Genomic DNA, 24,829 nt, shown 5'->3' on the forward strand with positions numbered 1-24,829 from the left:
ACACATATAGAGGGTGCTTCACTACGATATGGTCCTAATATTTTGATCCCGGTCACGGCCCGGCGATGATGCTCACAGGCAGCGCGTACGGTATCAGTACGGAAGAACAAAATAAATGTCCCGTTTCCGTTTTTCAAACATGATAAAAGCTCTAACGCGCAGCATCGTTGCAGCCTTCGCCTGCATTAGAGCGCTCGTTGCGTAGAAACGTCAAAGCGACTCAGCATGGCAGAAGCACCGACTACAGTGAAACGACCCTCTAAGCGTGTTTTTATCAATAATGTTGACTCGTATGCATCAAAACATATTGCAAAGGTAAGTTGTTTTTAAGTTTCTTTAATAAAATAATAAACAAAAAACTTGGTAATTCACTTTTGATGTCGCCCTGTCTAACTCTCGCAGTTCTTGGCGTCGTGTGTCGCTGGAGCGTCTCTGGCGCAGGAGACGGACGAGGAGGGAGGCAGGCAAGATGCGCAGAAGAGATACGGTGAAGGAGCTCTCCAGGTGGTCGGAACCACAACAAAACCAGAGGACAAACCCAGTTGCATTGCTGAAGAATATAATGTAAATAAAAAAAGAAAAGAAAAGAAAATCATAATCCACCTATTATCGCAACCTAGGTGCTAGCTGGGCAGTTGGGTTGAGTGTAGGCTGTTGCTTAAATGAATAAAATAAACAAATAAATAATTCAATCAAATTTGAGTTTAAAGTATTATTTAAGTATTTAGGGTAAAGTGTTTCATTAATTAAGTATTTAAGGCAGTGGTTTTGTAATTCTAGTGTTAAAATCTTAAGTTTTCATTTTGTAGAACTTAAAGCGTGAAGAACTTTTTCACCATTTGATGGAGTCTGATGTCATCATTTACAACATAACCGAACACACTGATCAGATAGAGGAAGCTTCTTGGGCCGTCTCAGGTATCCCTGACCTGTCTGTCGCAGTGTAAATTCTAGTAAATTCTGAAGTCTGATTCTCTGGCCTTATCTCGAGAGCACATTCACTTACAGCGTTGTTCCTTCACAGCTCTTCACAAGGAAATGGATGTGTTTGCTGGATCAAAGATGTTCATCCTGATCTCAACGGTCATGACGTGGGCTATGAGCAAGCCCGTCGATCCGGTAAGGACTGAAGTGAACACAGCTTCTCTGCCAGATAACCGGAAAATCTCTTCTGTCCACAGTAAATGTCTTCCCTCCGTTGTAGGACGATCCAGAAATTCCTTTCATGGAAGAAGACTACAGGAGAAGAAAACCTCATCCCAACTTTAAAGAACATATAGCCGTGGAAAAGCTCGTGGTCAAACTTGGAAAAAACGTGAGTTCTTGATTTTGTGGGATGAAGAGGCAGTTACTGTGCTCATGGCCCTCACACGGTTTCACATCATTTTATTCTAGGATCACGGTTTCTGTTTTTCATGTTGTTTGATGTGGATCAGGGGCGAGGCTAGGGTATTTTTAGTGGTGCTAGAGCACCACCGTGAAGTTGCTCAGCACCCCCTGGCTCAACACATTTTTTAAATATTATATTATGCAAAAACCTTGCTCTGCACCTGCGCAATACTTTGGTATTGTGCCTCTGTGAGCACTGGGGGCTGGGCACCCCTAAAGACCAGATCCTAAAATCGCCCCTGATGTGGATCATATTTCTCACGATCTACAGAACCAGCGCCTGTTTTCCACTTATGTAATTGCGTCAGGACTACAGTATGGGATGGGAGAGCACGTGTTTCATTTCTTCTTCAAGGTACAGGGCAGTACCATTACATCTCTTCTCCTTCACTCCATCAATGGTTTGCTCATTTTTGTATTGGATCAGGATGTGTTTGAAACCGACTGCTACGCGTTTTGATCGCTGCTCTCTTTAGACGGCATGGTTGGGAGAGGTTCCAAGAGTCCCTGTCTTTGGAGAAGGCTCTAACAGCATTCCCGTGATTCACATCAATGATCTGGCAGGGTCAGTAGAGTTGTGAAAGTTCTATGGATTTTGGAATTCCGTATGGTTCACTGTCGTTGAAATGTTGGTTCATTTTTGTTTCTCTGAAGGATTGTCCAGAATGTAATTGACCATAAACCTAAGCAACAGTATTTTCTTGCCGTTGATGACTCCAAAAATACCATTAACGACATAGTCAGGGTGAGGTTTTTTAAAAAACATGCTTTTTATTTTGGTATGAGGAAATTGTTCTCATATTAAACAAGCCTTTTATTCCATATTTACTCTAGGCAATAGCGCTTGTGCTTGGTCCCGGAAAAACTCAAGAAGTTCCAAAAGAAGATGTGTATTTGATAAAGGAGCTGACGGTGACTTTAGTCTGGAAACTTTACTACATCTTAAACTTCTGTTGTCCGTCCTGGTCACTGCAGTAATCTTGTCCTTGCTTGGTTTCTGATATGGACCTACAGTCATTGACCTTTTATCACTGCTATTCCAAAACTTTGTTCTTTTTTCCCCAGCAAGCACATATTGATTGTTTGTTCATCAACCTTCGAATGGAAACAGTGTTTTTGAAAGAGAATTTCAACATATCATGGGTTTCTGAGGCAGGGATTGTTGAAAACATTGAACAAGTCACGGAGGAATATAAGCTCACGAGAGGGCTACTGGTAGGTGACGGTCACAAGAGTCTGGGGTTAGCATGACTGATGTTAGTGTGACTGAGTTTGTGTGACTGAGTTACAGGGTTGCCAACTCTCACACATTGAGCATTTGACTGTCTTCACACGCCACACTTCCGATTTTTCACGACGAAAGAAACCTGTGATCCATATCTATGATTCAATGAGTGACTATCACGATACAATACTTAATTTGTGTCCATTTTACACCAACCCCCCCGTCAACAATTTACACTCGCCACTCCCCCGGTTCAGATCTCACTCCAAGTGATCTTGAGAAGTTGGCAACCCTGGGGTTAGCGTGACTGGGGTTAATGTGACTGGGGTTAATGTGACTGGGGTTAGCGTGACTGGGGTTAGCGTGACTGATGTTAGCGTGACTGATGTTAGCGTGACTGATGTTAGCGTGACTGGGGTTAGCGTGACTGCGGTTAGCGTGACTGGGGTTCGTGTGACTGATGTTAGCGTGACTGGGGTTAGCGTGACTGATGTTAGTGTGACTGATGTTAGTGTGACTGGGGTTAGCGTGACTGGGGTTAGCGTGACTGGGGTTCGTGTGACTGGGGTTAGCGTGATTGATGCTAATGTGACTGGAGTTAGCGTGACTGGGGTTAGCATGACTGATGTTAGTGTGACGGGTTAGCGTGACTGGGGTTAGCTTGACTGATGTTAGTGTGACTGGGGTTAGTGTGAGTAGGGTTAGTGTGGCTGGGGTAAATGTGACTGGGGTTAGCGTGACTGATGTTAGCGTGACTGATGTTAGTGCGACTGGGGTTAGCGTGACTGGGGTTTGTGTGACTGGGGTTAGCGTGACTGATGCTAATGTGACTGGGGTTAGCGTGACTGGGGTTAGCGTGACTGATGTTAGTGTGACTGGGGTTAGCGTGACTGGGGTTAGTGTGACTGGGGTTAGCGTGGGGTAAGTGTGACTGATGTTAGTGTGACTGGGGTTAGCGTGACTGGGATGATAATGCTGCATTTGCATTAAGAGTTTTATTGTGTTTCTCCAGCCTCTGCGTATATGTGTCCTGGGGCCTCCTGCTGTGGGGAAAAGCACTGTGGCCGAAAAGATATGCAAACATTACAAATTACACCATGTGAAACTCAAAGACACCATCACTGAGACTCTTGCTTACCTAGTATGTGACAAGCCTTCTATTGCTTTCAAAATAGAAAGTTATTATACATACACCTCATACACCTCTCATACTATACACCTTTCATACACCTCTTATACACCTCTTATACTATACATCTTTTATTCTATACACCTTATGTAATACTCCTATTGTAAGCTTTGCTGTGACACCGCTGCTGTGTGCAGAAGAAATTCCCAGTGCATTAGCTAAGCAGGGTCCAGTGCATTAGTTAAGCAGGGCCCAGTGCTGGCTTTGCCTCAGACGGGTTGCCCATGTTGCAGGAGTCGTTCGGCCACACGGGAGACGACGAGAGCGAGAACGGCGAGTCACCAAGCGCCGGGTTCTTGGAGACACTGAAACACAACATGGAACAGAACAAAGGTGATGTGATCCGCCCGTCTTCTCATCCAGGGATGTGTACACATGTCCAACTTTAAGAAAATTACTGGACGAGCATGAGCCTTCGACTCCTGTGTTCCCATCCAAGCCCAGTGCCGGGGCTCCTGCCCCAGCCTGCCCTCCGTCAGGTGGGATCAGTGCTAACCAGTCAAGGGGCGGACACACACTACACTGTCACAAACTGAGAAGCCAAACACTGCTCATCTCTAAGTGTGTGTCCTACATCCGACACGTACAACAGATCAGACTCCTGTCACGTGTTCCCGTTATGTATCTTCTTAATTGCTCATTTTGCTCCTGCACTGGCAGGTGTTGTCAGTGGAGACCGGTCTTCCCCCTTCAGTCTCTCGTCCTCCCAAGGTTCTTCCTCATGCTCTTAGAGAGGTTTCCCTCGCCGACGTCCCCTTTTTCAGCCACGGACGTCTGTAAAGCTGCTTTGTGGCTGTTGTAAAAAGCGCTATATAAATAAATTTGACTTTAACTTAAAAGGCCCGTGCTGCAAAGAGACAGAGGCGCAAATAAGTTTTTAAAAAGATTTCCAAGGACACTTTAACGCTGGAAGCAGGAAGCCTGTGGGGGAACTGTACGTGTTACCTCTTCATTCAGGTTGCTTGGACGAGCAGTACATCATCCAGCTCATGAAGGACAAGCTGATGTCCAAACCATGCGTCAATCAAGGCTTCGTTTTGGACGGCTTCCCGAAGACGTACGAGCAAGCCGGAGAGCTGTTTAGTGGTGGGTGACTCATTCACTCCTTGATTCACTCTTTCGTTCGTTTTCAAGTCCACGCAGCGTGAACAGCGTTCACTGTTTTGTCCAGCTGACGACGACGGACCCGATGACGCGCGGACGCCGTTCCCTCCGCACAACAAGAGGATCGTCCCAGGTGCGCGCGCTTGCCAGGGCGCCTGTAGAGAGAGCGCGGTGGCCGCACGGCTCCAGGCGCTACGTACGGTCGACGGTGTGGAAAACGGCAGACGTCCTGACCGCTCCCTTCGCTCGCTCTGTGTGTGTGTGTGTGTGTGTGTGTGTGCGCAGAGTTCGTGTTTGCCCTGGACGCTACCGATGTGTTCCTGACGGAGCGGGTGCTGAACCTGCCTGAGAGCGTCGTGCAGGAAACGTCCTTCTCCTACGAGAAGTTTCCGCAGCGCCTGGCCCGCTTCCGAGAGTGCAATTTGGAGGACGTAACTGTGCTCAACTACTTTGATGAGCTGGAGCTTCACCCCAGACATATAGGTAGGCCTTCATCGGCCATTCACACACACACACACGCATTTACAGATAAATGTCGACACACAGCACAATTCATTTTCTCATCAGATTCTTAAAGGAAAATTCCACTTGTGTTTGGGTCAAGAAAATAAAATGGGGGCAGTCGTGGTCTGGTGGTTAGGGATCTGGTCTTGTGACCAGAGGGTCATAGGTTCAATTCCCAGGCCCTAGGCCATGACTGAAGCACCCTTGAGCAAGTCACGTAACCCCAACTGCTCCCCAGGTCCTGGGTTGGCCACCGCTTTGGGCACGTGGGCATGTGTGGGTTTGTGTGTTCTCACTGCACAGATGGGTAAATGCAGAGGACAAATTCTGATTGGGGTGAAAATCACAACTGACAAATATGGCACATTTACATTTTACATAAAATTAACATTTTAACATGCAAACACATTTCTGATGAAGCGGCCTAGCTATTGTAAATATTGTTTATTGTAGCTTGTAACAGGGGAAATCTGAGAAAAGTATAAAACAGAATGAATAAGTCACTGTGTTTTTATGCACATTAGATGTTACCGGGAGCTTCTCTTTCTCTTCTCTTGTCTGTTCATTAGAGATCACAGCGCTGGATGACCCGGACTATATGCTGGTGATGGAGAAGGTCACGGAGGCCGTGGGCGAGCCACGTAACTACGGCCCCAGTGTGGAGGAGGCCCAGGAGGAGGAGCGCAGGCGGGTGGAGCGGCAGCTGAGGCTGGAGGAGGCGCGGAGGGCCGAGGTGGAGCTGAGGGAGGCGGAGGAGGCGGCGGAGAGAGCCCGTCGGTGGAAGGCGTGGGTAGGGGCGGAGTGTACTACAGGCCACGCCCCCACAGACCCCGCAGGCAGAGAGGCGAATGGGTGGTTGCGTATGAGGTGGTGGGGGGTGGGGGGGGCGGTGTACAGGTGGGGACGTAAAGGCGGGGACGTATAGATGGAGACATATGGGCGGGGACATACGGGTGAGAATGTATAGGCGGGGGTGTACAGGCTGGAATGTACAAGTGGGGACTTACAGGCGTAGATGTATAGGTGGGGACGTACGGGTGGATACGTACAGGCGGAGATGTATAGGTGGGGACGTACGAGTGGGGACGTATGGTGGGAACGTACGGGCGGGGACGTACAGGCGGAGATGTATGGGTGGGGACGTACGGGTGGATACGTACAGGGGGAGATGTATAGGTGGGGACGTACGAGTGGGGACGTATGGTGGGAACGTACGGGCGGGGACGTACAGGCGGAGATGTATGGGTGGGGACGTACGGGTGGATACGTACAGGGGGAGATGTATAGGTGGGGACGTACGAGTGGGGACGTATGGTGGGAACGTACGGGCGGGGACGTACAGGCAGAGATGTATGGGTGGGGATGTACGGGTGGGGACGTACGATTGGGGACGAATGGGTGGGGACATATAGGCGGGGACGTACGGGTGGGGACGTATGGCGATGCACAGCTTCAGTGGGCCGTTGATGTTTTGGTGTTCGCCTGCACTCCAACTTTCCATTTATCTCCCTTCGTTAATGCACTGCGACTCACTCACGATCAGCGTCATCTTAACAGATGTTTTACCCAGTAACTGCTGCACCGTGTGTGTGTGTGTGTGTGTGTGTGTGCTCAGAGCCAACAGCTGGAGGAGATAAAGAAACAGGAAGAGGAGCTACTGCAGGCTCAGTCCAAGCCCCTGCAGCACTACCTGACAGACACCGTGGTACCCACCCTCACCCAGGGCCTTATCGACTGCTGCAAGGCCCGGCCCAGCGACCCTGTCGACTTCTTGGTACGCCGCTCTATCTTTTCCCCTTGAGGTTGTGGCAGTAGTGTCAACTCTATTCAGGCAGGGCGGTCTGTTTCATTTGAATCACTGTGAAAGCATTTCCTCATTCAGAACAATCTAATTATCTGCTGTGTTTCAGGCTGAATATCTGTTCAAAAACAATCCACAAGTGTAGTGAAACTCCAGCACCGCCCCCGCACTCCCGGGTCCGGATAAAAGGTCCTGTTCATCCCGCTCATGTTCTTTTCAGACGTCTATTCAAGCCATTCTGTCATTGATAGATAATAGACGTTAGTGCTCCAGTTGCTTCTTCATTATATTTAGAGGAACCCGATTGTGAGGGCTCCTCGTTTCGGACCTCGTTGTTTGTGTACCTGTGCATCTGAAAGCTTTAGATGTGCGATAAAAGCCAGGCGCTAATTAAAAGTTCATTAATGTAATGTACTTGGGAGTGCTTTGTGAGTTGAAAAGTAGACATGTCATTCCATAATTACTTTGATTTGCCTCATGCTTTCAAAGGATAAATATTACAAATGGCAAATAATTAAATGGCTACGTCATATTTTCATACACAACTCTGAGTGCACGTAATTAATTACATCGGTAAACAAAATAATCCCATTTCTGCCGCAACTACAGTTCATTCAGTTCATTGTTTTAGTAAATGATTGTTTTACACGGATAAGTGTAGGTTTATGTCTCTCAGGAGCTCTTTTATCAGCAAGAATCAAGCACATTCATTAATGGACGTCTTGTTGAAGACCCTCCCCTGCGTTTTCATTCCTCGCCACCAAAAGTGACCTTCGTCGTGTTGGTTTGGTTTATTGTGATGAAAGTCCTCATTCAAGAAGACAGTGTTCATATTAGATATGTTAGAGTGGAGCATTAGTCAGAGTCCTTAGAAAGGATCAGTGGCAAATCAACACAGGTTCGGTTTACCTAACCTAAATGTATAGCATTTACAGAGTTTCATTATAGGTACTTGGGTTTATTCTACTGTGATTGGGGTTGCTTTCGATAATGAGATCTTTCTGGTAAACTTACTGTACTTTCAAAAATACATGAGACTAATATAGTACCAATATTGACCACTAGAGGACAGATTTGACAGCCTAACATCTATAACGCCGATGACAGAGAATATTGTTGCGCTTCAGAACCAACATTTTCTCCCGTTTATTTGATATATGATATGACATTAAATTTTTTTTTTACTATTAGTAGAATTAAATAGGCCCATGCAAACTACTCTTGTTAAGTAAACGAGGGATTTAAAAAATTGCTCGTACAATTTCAGTGAGACTTTCAGCAATTTCAGCAGTAATTAAAATTAATAATTATATATTTGCATTAATTATGCATGTGTCACTTATGTAAGTCTCAAATGATGAGAAATGTAAAATCTTGAAATACCAGCCTTGAGATACCAGGCAACTTATATACATGAGCTTCAGGATGTCTCCAACACTAGATGGCAGTCTTCTCAAAGCCATAAGAGAAATCGAAACCCTAACCCTAGTCTCGGCTGAAAAGGCTTTGTAAAATGTACCATGAGAGACAATATCAAACCTGCACACATTCATCATTCACCAGGTCTACAATAATTCACTGGCAGATCAACAACATTGACACTACAGATCGGGTGTGCTTGGCTCATCTCCGTTACTTATGAAGATGGGTGTGTATAGAGTTTACTGGGATCAGTGAACCTCTGGTGCCAGTATGACCTTAACGTCTCTTTCCTGGCTCGCCCAAGTCCCCCACTGGCCGTGGACAGTCAGCAGTTCCTTTTGCCTCCAGTAAACAGAACAATGTGTTTTGTTGCTTGGGAACAGTTGTCTCTCTGTCTCAGCAGGGGGTCTCCTTGTGAATATCATTATTTTCTCTTCAATCGACAGAAAACACATTTTCTTTGACTGCCAATATTTGTCATTGGCTGTGCTCTCTCTAGTGGCCTGAAAAACGCTTGCATTGTTCGGAGGACAGAGACGCCTGCAGATGATGACTGTCTTTGTATCAAAATAATGCAGTTTCCAAATAATGCTTATCTTTTATGATGGAGAAAGCTTTAGTGAACAAACTCAAAGTTCTGATAAGTAAACTTTCTGCTCTGTGTTCTATGTTGTTTTTTTTTTGTCCATCGGGAATTTTGGACAAAATCCACACAGATTAAAGAGCAGTAATTATAATAATTGTTATTATTGTTGTTATTATTATAAATACTCAAATGTTTACTGTTGGACTTTGAACAGCAACTGTTTTGGTTGTCTTTGACTGAAATGCTTAAAATAACCCGCTAGCATGAGAGTTCCTTTTTCTCTCTTCCTTTCTTTGAGTTTTCATTCCTCTTCACTCCACCAGCCAGCAGAACCGGAGCTGGCTGGGGTCCGTGGTGCTGGCTGGCCAACCGGCCTCCAGCCGGGAGTGTGCGTCCCGGGCCGGCGGGACTCCCGGGAGCGAGGGTTGGGGCGGGGCCAGGGGTTGGGGCGGGGCCAGGGGATGCGGCGAGGAGAGGAACGGCGCGGGGAGCGCCGGCCGCCACGAGACGGATCTCGCGCGGGGACGGGCTTGGCGCGCGGGGAGGAGGGCTACCGGGTCCCGGAAGCTCATCGCAGGCGGAGAACACCTCCAAGAAGCGTCACACAGACCGTGCGCCTCGCGAGCCGTCTCTTTGGAAAGTGTGCGGGATTTTCTGGTGATTGATGATAGTTTTGCAACGTGGGTAGCACGTGACGTCGCTCATTAAGGGATCGGGAGCCCTTCCCTGATTGGTTACCTTGATGTCACGCCAAGGCGAAATATACACTTCCTTTGACTTCTGCAGACAACAGCCTGCCCTCGTTGGACCACAGGGGACCATTGGTCACTCCACACAATAAAAACACTTGCTGATATTGGACATGAGGAATCCTCCCGTCACTAACAATCGGCACAACTACCGTAGCCGTCTGATTCCCCCGGACTCTGAAATAAATAATGTTGGAGATTTGATCCCCCTTAGTGGAGCCGCCCGCTGTACTGCTCCCACTGTCTGGGCATCTGTTCCCTCCATCGGTGCGATCGGGTTTGGGAGCCCGCCGTGCCCGGTGCTGTGGTGGGCTAAGGCAGTGGCAGCCTGGCCTGTTGGCAACCCCTCTGGAGAGATGGAAGCCTTTGTTAAAAACATCAGGTACAGCACGGCGGTGGCTGGCTGGGTGGAGGTGGGTGGAGGTGCGGGTGTTGGCACAGCGGAGCCTGGTCCCCTGCTGCTCTGTCAATCTGCCCCTGCCCTGTGCCGAGGGCGGGTGTGTGTGTGTGTGTGTGTGTGTGTGTGTGTGTGGAGGGGGGGGATACCAGGGGCGCAATCCTGCGTGAAACCCAAATCACACCAGACGAACGAAAGGGAGAGATCGTCTCCCACTCAACACAGCGTCTCTCCTCTCCGCTGTCAATCAGGACGCGTCTGAGCAATTTGGGCTTCATCAAAGGAGAGTGTTTGAGCGTGGAACTGGAGAGAGCCGGGTGCTAATGTGCATGGTGTGCAGGACCTCGGGTGGGAGACGACGGCAAAGGTTCACCACTGCGTTCTGCTCTGGCTTTGATTTTATTTCCAAATAATTAAAGATCTATTAAGAAATGTGTGTTGCTCAGCAACAAATTCAATGTCTTCAATTAGTAACTAAATAAATATAGGGAAGATGACACTTAGTCATACTAATTTAATAGCATATGTTTTGAGAGAATGGAAAAAAAAAGCACAGTAATTAATATTGTCTGTTAAAGGCCAATGATTTAAATTAAACGTATAACCTCTTTGCCCCCTTTTTATACGGAAGTAACATTTTTTTTCCCTCCTATACGTTGTAAACATGACTCTGTTGTGCAATAAGCGAGAGTTTTATGGCAGGATCTAGACATACTCTGCCCTCCTTTTGAAAGGTTCAGGGAAGACCTGCAACACCTGTATTGTTACTTCCTGCGCATTTAAATGGTGGTACAGCAACTGTTATTCTCTGTACTAATAAATGGCTCTTAAATGCACCCATATGCTTCACATTATACCCTAAATGTAACATTGCAATATAAGTTGAACGTGGGCTTAAATGTACAGTGCAATACGCTAACTGCAGCATCAGATACGAGTCGAGTGAACAGAGGTAAATCTCGCCCCGTTCGTCTTCCCATATGTTCCCTCTTCCCACGCATCGTGTTTTCCCGCCTCGGTCGCGCGAGCAGAGCTCGGAGGCGCTCCGGAACGCGGCTCCGTCGGCCGGGGCGGCGTTCCGCTACATTAGCGCGCGGAGGCACGAGGGGCGTAGGGAGAAGGCCTCGAAGTGTGACGGGAAGCCGTCGCCCGGGCAAACAGGATTTACCACACGCCACAGTATCAACACAGATTTAGCCCCGCGTCACCCTCAGGAAGGGGGGGGGGTGTCTGGAGCGATACACGGAGGGAAAGAGGGACAGAAATGAGATGGTTTTGAAACAGTTCTCTTCGTTTCTAGGTGATTCATGTTTGGAGCAGGCTCGCAAAATTGCTTTACGGAAAGGGTTGAAAGTCTCGGCGGGCGCATTAGTCTGGAAGCAGCGGGGAGGCCGGCGGTTCATTAGGGAGAGAAGCTCCCGCGTTATCACGCCGATCCGGGGAGCTTTATGGTTATGGTTATTTGCAGTAGAATTATCGTGCTTATATATCCGCTAGTCAGCCGTATGGGCGGGAGCAGGGATGAGGGGGACCGTCGCCGAGTCGTCGTCGTCGTCGTCGTCATCGTCGTTCGGCGGAGGGGAGGCGGGCCGGAGGTCCATCTCAGAGGTCGCCATGGAGTTCGCCACACACAAATCCGAGATCCTGCCCAGAAGACTCTTCTGTGTCTCCATGAGGAACTCGTCCTGTCGGCGAGCAAAGGGGGCAGAGGAAGAACAAACACGTTTAAACGCCGTCTCCTCTCCATAACCGTTCTGTTCGTTTTCCCTCGTCTATTCACCGACGTTCTTCTCTGACTACACCTCGGGGGGGGGGGGGGGGGGGGGGGATTCATACGTGAACGCAGAGTACAAGAGCACAAACACAGATGCTTCTGGCATGCTTGTTCAATTTGAACAGGAGAGGGCGGGGTGGGTGGGGGGGGGGGGTTGCTATAAAAAAATAAAAAATAAAAAACTGTGGGGAAGAAGGTGGGCGGGTAGCTGGCGTGCGGACAGCATTAGCAACACACTGCTCCTTCCTCATAAATTATCGCTAGGGAAGATGAGGCCTTGGGATCCACCGGTGTGATTTCGGTCGGCGGCGGGGATGGACCCCGCCTGGAAGTGGTGCTGTCCCACGGTGCCAACCTCCCGACCCCGGCGGAGCGGCGCGGCTGCCGCCAAGGCGATGCGAGGCGTGCGGGCTGCCCGCCCTCCCCGCCGCGCGGGCCGTCTGCAGCAGAGCAGTTAATAAAGAGATTGATTATCAGCCTGTCAGGAAGTGACAGTTGGACAGGGCCGCTCCCCGTGAGTGACAGGGGGCACGCTCGGCTCACAGCAGCCAAGAGCGCCCGTGCCACCGGCACCCCCGCGCTGCCAGCAAGGCTGCGGGGGGAGGGGCCAGGGGGGCGGAGCAGGCGAAAGGGGAGGGGCCCCGCCATGAGCCCAGCCACCGCCGTCTGGAACGGAACAAGCCCCTCCCGACCGAACACGCCGCAGTGGACGGGGTCAGAGTTCGCCAGCGCTGTAGCTCGTCTCTGATGCTGAGTGTGGAGTTCACTTAAAAATAGACACACACGCTCACACACCCGTCTCGGGTTTGGGGCAGGCCCTGTCTGCTTTTCACAGCGAATCATCATCGTCTGGAGTCGGTTCCTGAAAGGAGGAATGTTGAGAGCTGAACTTTTTTTCCTGGGAAATGTAGCACTGTTGTGAGGACTGATTTATTTAACAGTTTTTGAATGTCTGATGTTTTCTGACCTTTATTCACACATTCAGCTGAAAAGAAGGAGTCTCCTGGATTGCTGGGCTGTGGGACCATATGGATTAGCAGCAGTACATAATAAAGAAATAAAAATGGTAGGGAGGTGTTTAAAATCCTCCTAATTAATGATTTAACACCTCACAGGTACACACTTGTGCATGCACACACGCACACACTTTTGTGTTTGCACTGGTCTCCTGTCCCCTAGACTGCGAAGCTGACTGCGAACCATGGTGGCATGCTGGTTCACTTTGTTTGAAGTCACGCTCGTCTGTCTCCGCGGTGACACTCGTATCTGTTGGCCACGCAACCCCCCCACCCCACACCCCCCCCCCCCCCTTTCTTTATTTTAATGAAACCTAAGTGTTAATCGCGTCACCGGGAGAAACAGGTGATAAAAGGGATTCGCCGAGCATGGCTGTTTCCTGTGAACGCATTGTTCAAACAGTGCATCGTTCAAAGACAATGCATGCAAAAGACATGGATGGGGGGGGGGCAGTAGTGATTGGGGGAGAGAAGAACAAAAAAAAAAACAAGACAAAAAAAAAAACCCCGCCATGCCACGTCTTGAGCAAGATCAAAACAACTTTCAGGTAAAATATACAAGGAAGGGTCTCCTGATCTGTCCAGCATCACAGCTTAGAGGGGGGAGCCGTCTCCCTGACATGTTGGAGAGAACGACAGAGACGAGGAGAACGGGAGAGGGAGAGAGGGCGCAGTTTGCACCGTGCCGCTCCGAGAGACGTCTCTGGGCCTTATGAATGCATTCATGCCATGTCTTACGCACGTTACAAATGTCAAATTAAAGCCCGGCTGAACAGATCTTTACCTATCGGTGATACGCTGAGAGTGAGAGAGAACCTCTGCAGAGGATTCAGAGAAAGACGTGTTTAATCTGTGAATGGAGGCGCGGAGGACAATGCAGGCAGCGCGCAGACGATGTTGGACTTTCAGAACGGAGCGTCTTAAGGTGTTCACGGCCGGCAATCAGACCTCCGCTCCACTACTTAATACAGACTCAGGCCAGAGTGGGAAACATCTGTTTAAAACGTGACCCCGGATGCCTACAGTGGTTTAAGATGTGTGCTTCCTCAGACAGGAGCGGTGGGGGATTTTGCTGTCGTTTCCTTCCTTTACGCACCTAGCCGAGCTTTGCGGGGCTCAACACCGGTTGCGTGGAGAGGACCGTCGGCGGAGGGGAAGACGACTTTCTTCGGTACGATGCGGGAGGAGGAGGAGGAGGCGAGTGAACGCGGCGGCGGTGGGAGAGGAAGTGCCACGCGGAGGAACACCGCACCGTCGCAGATGGACGAGAAGCTTCACGGAGTGGGTTTCTTCTGGCACCGTGCCTGCCAAACCCAGACTCTCTGTGTTTGCCAGACTACTAAACTAATAGAGATAAAAGCAGGTTCCTGCTGGCCCCGAATTATAAAGTCATTAACGAATACAAATAAGGCGGTGCGTGTAGGCCTAGAGCGCCCAGACGATCCCGGCCTGGCCCGGCCCGTTTCCGAGAGAGGCCCCTGGCGGTGGTCGTCGGGGCCTGAACAAGTCCCCTTCTACTTCGCATAAACAGCCCAGCCAGCGCCAATCAAACACCGCTGGCCCTGATTGTGTGCGCACACTGGGCCATTATGAACCATATATATTTATTCCTGCAAAAAAAAAAAAACGATAAACCTAAGTTATTCACTCTGGCGTCAGAGTATTCCCCCCCCCCCCCCCACACCACCGACTGTCATACTGTGCACGTCATTTAGTTATGAAAATGAATTTCCTTATGATTTTTTCATATTTTTTCCCCCCTCATTCTGTCTTCCTTTTAATCTGCACAGCTGATCTTCGGTATCTCGTCGTCCCCGGGAGATCTGTAATCTCACGTGTAATCTCTGCGTTATTTAAGGTATCCGAGACACAATGGCAGAGAGAATAGGAGTGGTTTAAGTCTCTCGCACAGATCCCTGCGCTTGGCAACTAAACTAGCTCATTTGTTAGCTCTACATTCGCTTAGACAGCCTTATAAATGGAGGCACTATCCAATTATTACAAGGGCTAAAACTAGAGCTCGGGCAAGCCATAGCACAATCTATTACCAGTGTGTCTGTATGTGTGTGTGTGTGTGTGTGTGTGTGAGAGAGAGAAGCAGTGCTGTCTCAAACACATTCCCTTGAACAGTCCAGGAATGATGACGTATAACAGTGGCTGAGATCATGAGTGTTCAGTACTACTCCTCTGCCTTGTGCAAGCACAGGACACAGAATGAGAGTCAGGTGGACCTGTCACACCACACTGAACATTTCCCTCACTCACGCTTTATGGCACGGTTGTGAATTTTGTGTGCAAATGAAGCTAGAAGAGGAGCTACCTAGGTTCAGGACGCAGAGCAATTAGCCACGTGTGTATACGCAAGCTTGACCTTATAAGCTTTAAAGCTCTCGTATTTAGACGAATCAAAACGTATACATCCGTCTCTTAAACACATACAATGCTGAACGTACTGCTCTGTCATGTACCGATCTGCTATGCTCAGTGTGTGTCTAAATCTAAATTTGTGCGGCTGTGTGTTATGAGTTAGCGAGGTACACAGACGGAGAGAGAGTCACAAATAGAAAAAGAGACAGTGAAAGAGAGAGAGATGAATCTCTGAGAGGATTTTATTGTAGCACAAAATCCACTGATGTAAAAGGCTACTTTGGAAACTCTCTGATAATTGGCTCCTTAAAAGAGGCTCATTTTTAACTGTGTCACCATGGCTGGTGGATGACAATTAATCTGTTTTCCACTGTTTTCTTGGCATCTGTGCCAATTACTTTATATGCTAATATATGTAAATGACCAAACATTTCAGATGCCAGTAACAAGTATACACATATACCATTTTATTTCCACTTACATGAATATATTGTATCATTATCAAGTGCTACCATTCTAAATCTTACATGTCTACTGTGTTATTAAAATGTATTATTCAGTGAAACAAAAGTATGGCCGAATATAAATTTAGCAATTTAAGCTTGCACCCCAAAGTACCCACTGGTTATTTCTTATAGACTTTATTTCTTATAGACTTTATTTTGGTTTGGCACTAAAATGTGAAATGCCGACATTGCCTGTGTCGAGCATATTTCACTCACATACAGTCAGACTGCATTTGTCACCCACAACACACTTTGCAATTAAACGTGTTTCTGCTTTGTGTGTGTTTCGTGGCTGCCAACATTATTCTGGCTATTACAAGAACGACTTTAACACTGAAACATATAAATAAACGGCCTTAACCTGCAAGTGGTCCTATTACATTTGAACACAACTAGCTGTAATTACAAACTCTCTCCATCCGTCTACTTTACCCACCTGATATATGCTGTCCCCCTCGTAAGCACACTGTCACCTCTATCCGTCGAGCCCGACCTGCCTCTCAACACCGAATTCCTCTGAGTTTCTGGAGATTCCCCCTCCGTCTTCAACTGTAGATGTCACTATTGTATACTAAATGGACCTGCCATCCTCTCCCTCTCCGGTTCTTGCGATGCGCTCGCCGTTCAGAATGTATGCCAGGGACTTCTCGTCAGATATAAAACCCAAAACGAGATCTGCAGGCTCGTTAAAACGGTTTAAGAAACTCTTCCAGTTTACATTACGTTTTCTTACTAAAAATATTTATAATATATTATATACCTGTGTGATTTAATGTTTAAATAACTAGTAGTTCCACAGATGTACAACTGCTTTTGTGGGGCAAAACATTTTTATAAATATTCAGAAGAAAAGAAAAAAAAAACAATATGATGCTTCTACAGAATGCTTTTAATATTTAGTTGAACCGGATGGATAATTATTTCAGTTTTCCAGTGTTTCATCAACGATTTTTAATAATTAGCACATTAACATATTGTTCATAGACAACAGAAGCGCCGTCTGATAACCGTAATGAGGACACTCTTTTGAAGAGTGGCAGAGAAGTGTGACATGATGTCAAAATAAAGTTACTGCACTGAAAACAACCACTTCATTCCTAAAACAACCTTACTCATATTTTCACAGCATATTTTCACTCTCTCTCTCTCTCTCTCTCTCTCTCTCTCTCTCTCACACACACACACACACACACACACACACACACACACACACACACACACACACTCTTTCTCTCTCTCACACACTCACACACACTCTCTCTCACACTCACACTCACACACACACACACACACACACACTCTTTCTCTCTCACACTCACACACAGACACACACACACACCAATACATTCACGGTTAGAGACACACGCGCGGGCGCGCGCACACACACTCGCGCGCGCTGAACGAACCGTGTGAACGCGTGTGCACCAGCGCCGCACGCTCCCTCACCTGCAGCGGCCAGCGGTCTGTTGGGTGCGCCTCCACCCCCCGATTAACTCCAAAACGTATCTTTCAAGCGTTTATTATCAATTTTGTTTTTATCTGCGCTTTACAGGTGGTGTGAAATCTCACGCCCGTACCAGTAATTAAGGTGAGCCCTGGCGCTTAAAAAGGACTTGATTTGCAGCGATTATCAGGCGCGAGGGCTGAACACCACACCGCTGTGACCTCTCGGGCAGAGTGAAGTACTACAGGCTGTCGACGCTGTGTACTTAATTGATCTGCACAGCTTTGTGGCGGAATATCACCGCGGTTCGGCGTTTTGTTCCGAGGGGAGCTCATTCTCCGTGCAGATCTGACCCGATGGGTCTCCCGGCTCCTCCTCGTGAAGCGCTGTTGTTTGCGACCCGCGCCATTTAGTGAACGCCAGCCTGAGTTCTGAGCTCTTTACGCAGCAACTGTTTCTTACAGCAAGTGAATGTGCGTGTAGGTTTTAAACGCAAAGGCGTTATTGGTGTTCGGAACTGAACGCACAGGGCAAGCTTTGCAGGTGAGGTGGCCACAGTTGAGCTTGGTGCTTTCTGAGAGCTTGAATTTTTTAAAAAATCCAGCATGACAGGCCCGACGAGGTGCAGGCCCAGGAATGTGCAATGTGATCTGCTTCTAAAATCATACGTGATGCTAAACGTAATCTGGAATGCATTTTCTTTTGCTTTAATTTGACAGTAACACACAATCACTCAATGATGAAGTACTGAAATCATCAGAGAGGAAAGTATCTGTATCAGAGAAGAGAGAGAGAGAATGGGGAAAGACAGACAAAATCACAGAATGATGAAGAAGCGTGAGAGAGAGAGAAAAAAAAGAGTGCATGTCATCTACGGTGAATAAGGAAATGATGGCCGTGCTCTTGGCCGCGTGGTTGGCTCTGATTTTAATGACTCACTTCGCCTCGCCCCACGAAGATTAGGAGAGAGTGACGGCAACGCACCATCTGTAAGGTAGCCGAGCGGTCACAGTAATCCCCTCCCCCCCCCGCTGGCCGCCGGAGCCGTGGCATGGCAAGGTCACCGTGGGTGCGGGGCTCACCGCAGCAGCGGGACACGCGGAAGGCAAACCTGCACCACCAAAATACCTTTCCGCACTTCGACAAGGCGATCTCTGGTGGAACGGGCTGGCCTGAGATGCATTTGCTGGTTGCAAGTCTGATTCATGTCATAATGAGCAGCCTGGCCAGAAACGTTCTGCACTCAAGACTTTTTGCAGAGGTGCACGGGGGGACAGTCGATCAAAAATTACAGCACGGACGGACAAAAAATTCGTTGGTTTCTCTAGCCACATTGTGGATTCTCGTACAAGATTTTTGCACCTGAACCGTCTTCGGTGTGCATATCGAGGTGTTTATCGGGTGCCAAGTGGTGTCAAATATCTCAAACCAAACTGCGAAGCTAGGAGCACACCTTGGGTTTGGCAGCAAATTATACAGAGTGAATCGTTCAGTGAAAAATGTTGCTTCTTCTCATTATCTTCACAAGGGCAAATACGGCCTTAACGGCCGATGCAGGCCCTGAACGGTTAGCGTGTGAATGGAACACGTGCGACTTGCGGTGAACGGAGCTCGGGTTGCACGTGGTGGGAAGTGGGTCTCGGACGGAGACGCGATTTTTGGTCCATTTCCTATTCGCGACGCAGCCACGAGCTTTGGCTTAACCCTGCAGGCGAACTCGCGGGAGATCCTCCCGTTATTTCAGTCACCACTTCCCAAACCCAGAGGGGCTATGAACGAAGGGGAGGATCTTTGACGCTACGTGATTGCATGTGTTCACCCCTGCAAAGATCAGGGATAAGAGGGCAAAATCTGATGGTCTGGTTAAAAGCGGACAAGTTACTGCTGGTGATATCCTTATTGGATTAGTGCTTATCCTGTAACACACACACTTTTATGGGTCGTGCACAGGTGTGCATACTTCAGCGTTCATTTGAATGAACTAGTTGAATGAATGCTTCTCGAATTGATCCCCGGAGAACGAGGCCTCAGCAAACCCACACGCTTCCCCCAATTACCAACGCTGGGTCTCCCTCCCTCCCCTCTGCTAGGGGGAGGCAGGGCACAGCGCCATGGCGACAGCCTGAGTGATGCTGACCTGCAGCAGTCCCCTGATCAGGTGTTCAGTGCTGTATCGGGGAAGAGCGCGCCCGCACGCTGACTCCAGATCAGTGAGCACGAGTTACATTTACCTCCCCTGTTCACATTACCGTGTTCTACAATAGTTTACACTGGTCAGCGAGGGTTTTGCTTCCTGCAAACCTGCTTATGTATTTCTGCATGCTGACATGTTTTCAGAATGTCTCCATCAGTCGTGGTTTTGTTCCAGTGTTTTCATATGTCATTATGGGCAGCAACAATGATGGTGGATCCTCTCTGTGTGGTCAGACTACTGCTGGACACTGAAGGAGGGTGTTACTGAGAGCATATATAGACTAAAATCACACACCTGTGAATGTATATCTGTAAATGTTTTAGGTGGAGTAATAGCCATTTTTAAGTAATATATAATTCATGTAAAACTGATTTGCTGTCACCTAAATACAATATAGAAGAATTCTAAAAACATTTGATTTTGAAAAATTTGAATTCCGCTTAAAAAGTACAATTATAAACGTCACCATCAACCTATTTCAGGTTGGGAAACAAACAAACAGAAAGTTCAGTTTTGCTGCCCGATGAGATATGTGCACCTTGTGCACTGATGTCAGATCTGGGGTTGATTTTTCACATTACATGGTTACGGTAGATAACGTGTGAATATGAGCACCTTGGTGCTGATGTCAGATCAGACAGTTTCTTGCTAAAGCTCCCTATCTCTTGATTTTGACTTTAATTGAAAAACTATATCAAAAAACTCCATTATCGGTACAGTTTGACACTTCTTGTTGAGCGGGGAGCACGGAAGTCCTCGCAGGCAGGAGGAACGCTCGCTCGCCTCCAGCGTGACGAATGTCAGTCCTCCCTGAACTCCTGGAAGAGAAGGCAGGCGCGGAGGCGGGTGTGTGGTGTTTGGAGGGCGAGCGAGCTCCTCGCTGTAGGACATGGCACGCGGTGCTGAGATCAGCTCCAGACTCGCGGTGATGGAGCGGTGGAGAGCGAGCAACTGATTACCACCGGGGCTGCTCACCTGTGAGCCCGTCATTAGCCCGCCCCTCCGCCAAACAGGTGCCACCCCCGCGTGTCCGCCACGCTCGTCTGTGGTGGCACCCGGCCCCGGCCTGGGCCCCCGGCCCCGACGCCGGGGGAGGGGAGGGGGGGGGACCTCGCGATGGGCCGGCTGCGGTAGCCGGCTCCGCTAGTGTGGGGACGAGGGCCAGAGGTCGACCCCTCCCGCCTCCGTGAGTCTGGAGCGCGGCTCCTGGCTGGCTCGCCGGCCTGGCCCGGGGACGCGGGCGCCTGAACAGCTGGCCCGCTCCTGGCCACGGCGTGCCTGCGGATTTATTAGTGGTGCCCACTGCACCAGCTGATCCTCTCTCAGGGTCCCTGTCACGCTGATGTCTTCATCGCTAACCAGAGCAGACGCCCGCTCCTGGCAGCCACTGGAGGTGACAACAAATCCAATTATCTCCCCTCCATGGTGCCCAGGCAGCCCGGGCCGGTGTGACAGGGACGGGGATGGAGACAGGCAGTGCCCTACCCAGCCCTCACCAACCGCCCCCACCCCCCCCTCCCCGTCTCCCCTCCGCTGGCCCGCTCACACGCCACCGGCCGGCTGGAGAAGTCAGAGGGACAGTGGAACAAACACGGGCACTCCGGAGCTCCACAGTCAGAGTCACAGAGCGAGAGAGCGAGAGAGAGAGAGAGACAGCGAGCAGAGTCCTGACAGCAGAAAAAAAAAAAAATCTTTCAAAGTCACACTGAGAATGGTGTTTGCTGAAAGGTGATGGTGCTAATTCATAGCAGGTGTGCTCTTTCCAGACAGTGTTTAGGCCTCTGAATCGGGCGAGCCAGAGGCGTGCTCTGCTCTGGCGAGAAATGGGAAAGAGAGGTTCTGAAATTCTTCGAGCTCAACTTCTGCCCTACCGTCGATCTGTTCCCTTACTGTGACGCAAGGCAAGTTTGAGCCTTGAAAAATTATATGTCTGCAGAGGCAGAAATCTTATCAAGAGTAGCATTACTCCTAAATCAGGGTCTTTTTCCAATAAACAAACCATTCTACACGTTCGTAAGCCTGGTATGCAAACTGTATGTGCTATTAGCAAAGATATTGTCCTAATGTATGTGCAATGCAAACCTCACACTCACGCCATAGATTAACCTATAATTCAGTTTAATCTCCACATACCGAATGAGCTGGTATCTGATGCCTGAGAGAGGGGGGTTAAACTGCATGTATTTAATGCAGTATTGATTATTTATCAGCGTTTAGAAATCTTTCTTCACCTCCGAGGGGCAGAGAGAGACGCGGGTCCGGAACGCCTCTCAGCCACACCAAACGTCCACCGCCTCCACCCGACTCAAGACACGGCGGATCTCCTGGGCCGTCAGCAAATGCGGAGCGAGGACGCGAGAGGCCCCGGCCGGGCTCCTCGCGGTCCGAGTCATCCCGAACGCGGCAGCGGGAGCGTCGGGCCGGGAAGGCAGGTGCCCGCCCGTCTCCCCCGGATGACAGAGGCGGCCCAGCGCTTAATAAAACATCCATATTCATAAGACGAGCGGAGAGCCGGTGTGCCTGCCTCCGCCTGCCTCCACCGCTGCCATTTGAAAGGGAAAGGAAGCTTCTTGGTGGATGAAGCCCCCTGATAAAGGCACTGACTCAAGGGCTTCATGATATTCAGATGAGCCCGAGTGCGGGTGGCTGGCGACTCGGAGCTCTTGAGCGTGGCGTTGGAGGACATGCCCAAAGGGAAATGCAAAAAGTCTGATGGGCCAGCTCATCCAACGGGCCATTTCCAGCAGTGGAGAGGAAGAGAAAGCCAGAATTCACTTATATCAAATCTGAGCTAACATATTCCACCCTCAGCCTCCTGAAACACTCCAACAGTAACTGTTGAAGCAAGAGTTTAGGTTACTTTTCCTTGCATATACTGTATTTGAAGACACTGTCTGTTTATTCTTATAATCACATTCAAAGTGCAGAGGATCGAAATGCATTGTCAAAAATCCTCTTTTGTGATATTTCTAGATTATCAAGATATGCCTGTGTTCTGTGGAGTATTTGCTGGAGACTGATGTCCTTTGTGGCATGTATACCCGAGACGGCACGCTGGAGCCTCCACTCTTACTCCACCATTTCCTCCACCTCCTTTCCCCAACACCTCCCTCTCTCCTTCCTTTCCTCCCTTCATTCCCCGTTGCCCGCCCTCCATCTCCATCAAACGAAAAACCAAAAGAAAGAACGAAAAGGAACCACCTTCCTGCGAAACGGTAGGTCACACCTCTTACTGCACTCGTGTGTGTGTGTGTGTGTGGGGTGGTGGTGGTGGTGGGGGTGTTTGGAAAGTCAAACTATTAAAATGACAGGGAGACAGATCGAGTGTGACACATCAAAGAGCCGGGGAAAAGACAGAAAACGGAAAGACGCAAGCCCGCCTCCTCCCACTCTCTGGCGGGGCGGGGGTGGGGGTGACAAAGCCGACAAGCTCGCGTCGCATGGTCAACACGAGCACCCAGAGACTCGGGCGCGCTCCCCCCGGCAGGCCCCCCAGACCCAAACACCGCGCCGTCCCTCGCGACCGCACGTCCAACCACTGCACTATATGCACTCCGGCACTCAGAGGGGCTAATTAATGCTTTAATATGCAAATGAGCGCCACAGTAAATTACACAGCTGGCAAATATGCCTGTTTTGCCCTCGAAAATACATCAGGAATCCAGCAAGACTGTTTGGATGGAGAGATGTGGAGAGAGGTTGAGAGGTACGTACAGCTTTCAAAAAAGAAGACAAAATTTCGAAGTTTTAGGGCGGCGGCTGTCGAACACCGACGCCAACGTACGGCCGCATCTCAGCGTGCGGGGCTGTTTGCGATTTGGTCATACCAGAAAAGGCCAGCGATCCGCTCGGTCAGTGGCTGAAACGGCGTCTAGGTGCTCGAAGGTTCTAGACGTCGGCCCCCCCAGACAGGCAGCCGTCTCGAGGTAGAGGGTCCGCGCACCGCAAGCTAACGAACGCCGAGCAGCGGAGAAGATGCGACAGCAGCCATGGAGGGCTAGCTCTGATGAACGCTTCGTGTGAAGCCGAACGCCCGTTTTCTAAATCGGGCCGTTGTCTTCATGCCCCAAAACGTTGTGAACGTGACAAGGGAAGGTTTCGTGAAAGTATCACTATGATATGGTGCATGCTGTCAGCCCGCTGATACCCGCTAAACATGGTGCCTGTAACCGAGCACGCCCGGCATGGAATGGGGGGAAATAAATAAATAAAACAAATCAAAAGCCGTGTTTCCAGGTTTGCGTTTTGCATAAGCAGTAATTTTAGCTACATTCTACCCACCTGATGTCATCAGCAATAGTGTGTCTTATGTCTACCGTTCAGTTGTAACTTTTTGTGTGGGAAAGGCCAGATTAAGCACTCACTGTCCACGCTCTCTGCAGGAGATGTCCAGGTGATATGCATGTGATGTCCATATCATCGGCAATAATCATGTGCATACAAGCAAGTGATCTGTTTGTGTAAGTACATATTTGCGTACATGTAAATCCATTTGTGTGTGTGTGTGTGTGTGTGTGTGTGTGTGTGTGTGTGTGTGTGTGTGTGTGTGTGTGTGTGTGTGCCCGCACGTGTACGAGTCTTAGCCTCTGACTCGCCCTGGCTGAGCTGATCTGTCATCAGTGCCATGAACTGAGGGAGCTCCTCTCTCTTCCTCCCTCTCTCTCCCCTCCCTCTCACCCTCTTCCCCCTCTCTCCCTCTGCCTCCCTCTCTCTCTCCCTCTCTCTATCTCTGCACACCATCGAGCTCCCGCCATCAGACAGCCAGACAGCATGACCGAGCTCAAACTCCCTCAAAGTCCCTAAACATCTCTCAACTCCAAACAGCACCTCTCCCACAAGACCCACTGCGCTTCCATAGTTCCACCTGCATTTACCGACACTTTAGGATGGTCTCACGGCAACCCGATAGCGTTCTGCCCAGTGACCACGTCTGTAAGCGAACTGCTCCGTTAGATTCGCGTTGGGGGTGGAGGGTTTCGATTGCATCTGTGTTCGCTATGTTTTCCATGGCGGGATTTGACATTGGCCAGCTTAGAGCCAATATTGAAGGAGCAAACAAGAAAATACGTGCAATGCAGGAAAACTAAAAATCACAACCTTAAACTGATCTGAAGTTCAGGATGTTGGCGATGAATGTTGCTTATTTGTTAGACTGACAAAGT

The 24,829-nt window shown here is 49.1% G+C and overlaps 2 protein-coding genes across 5 annotated transcripts in view; one reads left to right on the forward strand and one right to left on the reverse strand.

Annotated features, from left to right (window-relative positions):
- Positions 1-138: 138 nt before the first annotated feature.
- On the forward strand, positions 139-24,066 carry ak7b (adenylate kinase 7b). Of its 2 annotated transcripts, XR_013121837.1 has the most exons (20): positions 139-315; positions 403-564; positions 810-918; positions 1,025-1,119; positions 1,205-1,315; positions 1,661-1,744; positions 1,866-1,954; positions 2,044-2,134; positions 2,224-2,301; positions 2,455-2,604; positions 3,627-3,755; positions 4,037-4,136; positions 4,761-4,889; positions 4,975-5,040; positions 5,193-5,390; positions 5,981-6,201; positions 7,027-7,185; positions 7,322-7,401; positions 22,641-22,882; positions 24,050-24,066. XR_013121837.1 is itself a non-coding variant. In XM_076978212.1 (19 exons), the coding sequence occupies exons 1-18, from the start codon at positions 226-228 to the stop codon at positions 7,355-7,357; spliced, it is 2,097 nt and encodes a 698-aa protein (XP_076834327.1). In that variant the 5' UTR covers positions 139-225; the 3' UTR covers positions 7,358-7,401; positions 9,544-11,202. The 2 variants fall into 2 exon arrangements, 1 of the variants encoding a protein (XP_076834327.1); XM_076978212.1 differs by lacking the exons at positions 22,641-22,882; positions 24,050-24,066 and adding an exon at positions 9,544-11,202.
- Positions 11,022-24,829, reverse strand: part of LOC143480489 (protein phosphatase 1 regulatory subunit 37) — a 31,023-nt gene continuing 17,215 nt past the window's right edge. For all 3 annotated transcript variants that reach the window (XM_076978215.1, XM_076978214.1, XM_076978213.1), the window contains one exon: positions 11,022-12,051. In XM_076978215.1, the coding sequence (XP_076834330.1) occupies positions 11,860-12,051 (192 nt within the window). In that variant the 3' untranslated portion in view covers positions 11,022-11,859. The remainder of the gene's footprint in view (positions 12,052-24,829) is intronic.

Source organism: Brachyhypopomus gauderio, chromosome 17 (genome assembly GCF_052324685.1).
Source record: "Brachyhypopomus gauderio isolate BG-103 chromosome 17, BGAUD_0.2, whole genome shotgun sequence".
Taxonomy (NCBI): Eukaryota; Metazoa; Chordata; class Actinopteri; order Gymnotiformes; family Hypopomidae; genus Brachyhypopomus; species Brachyhypopomus gauderio.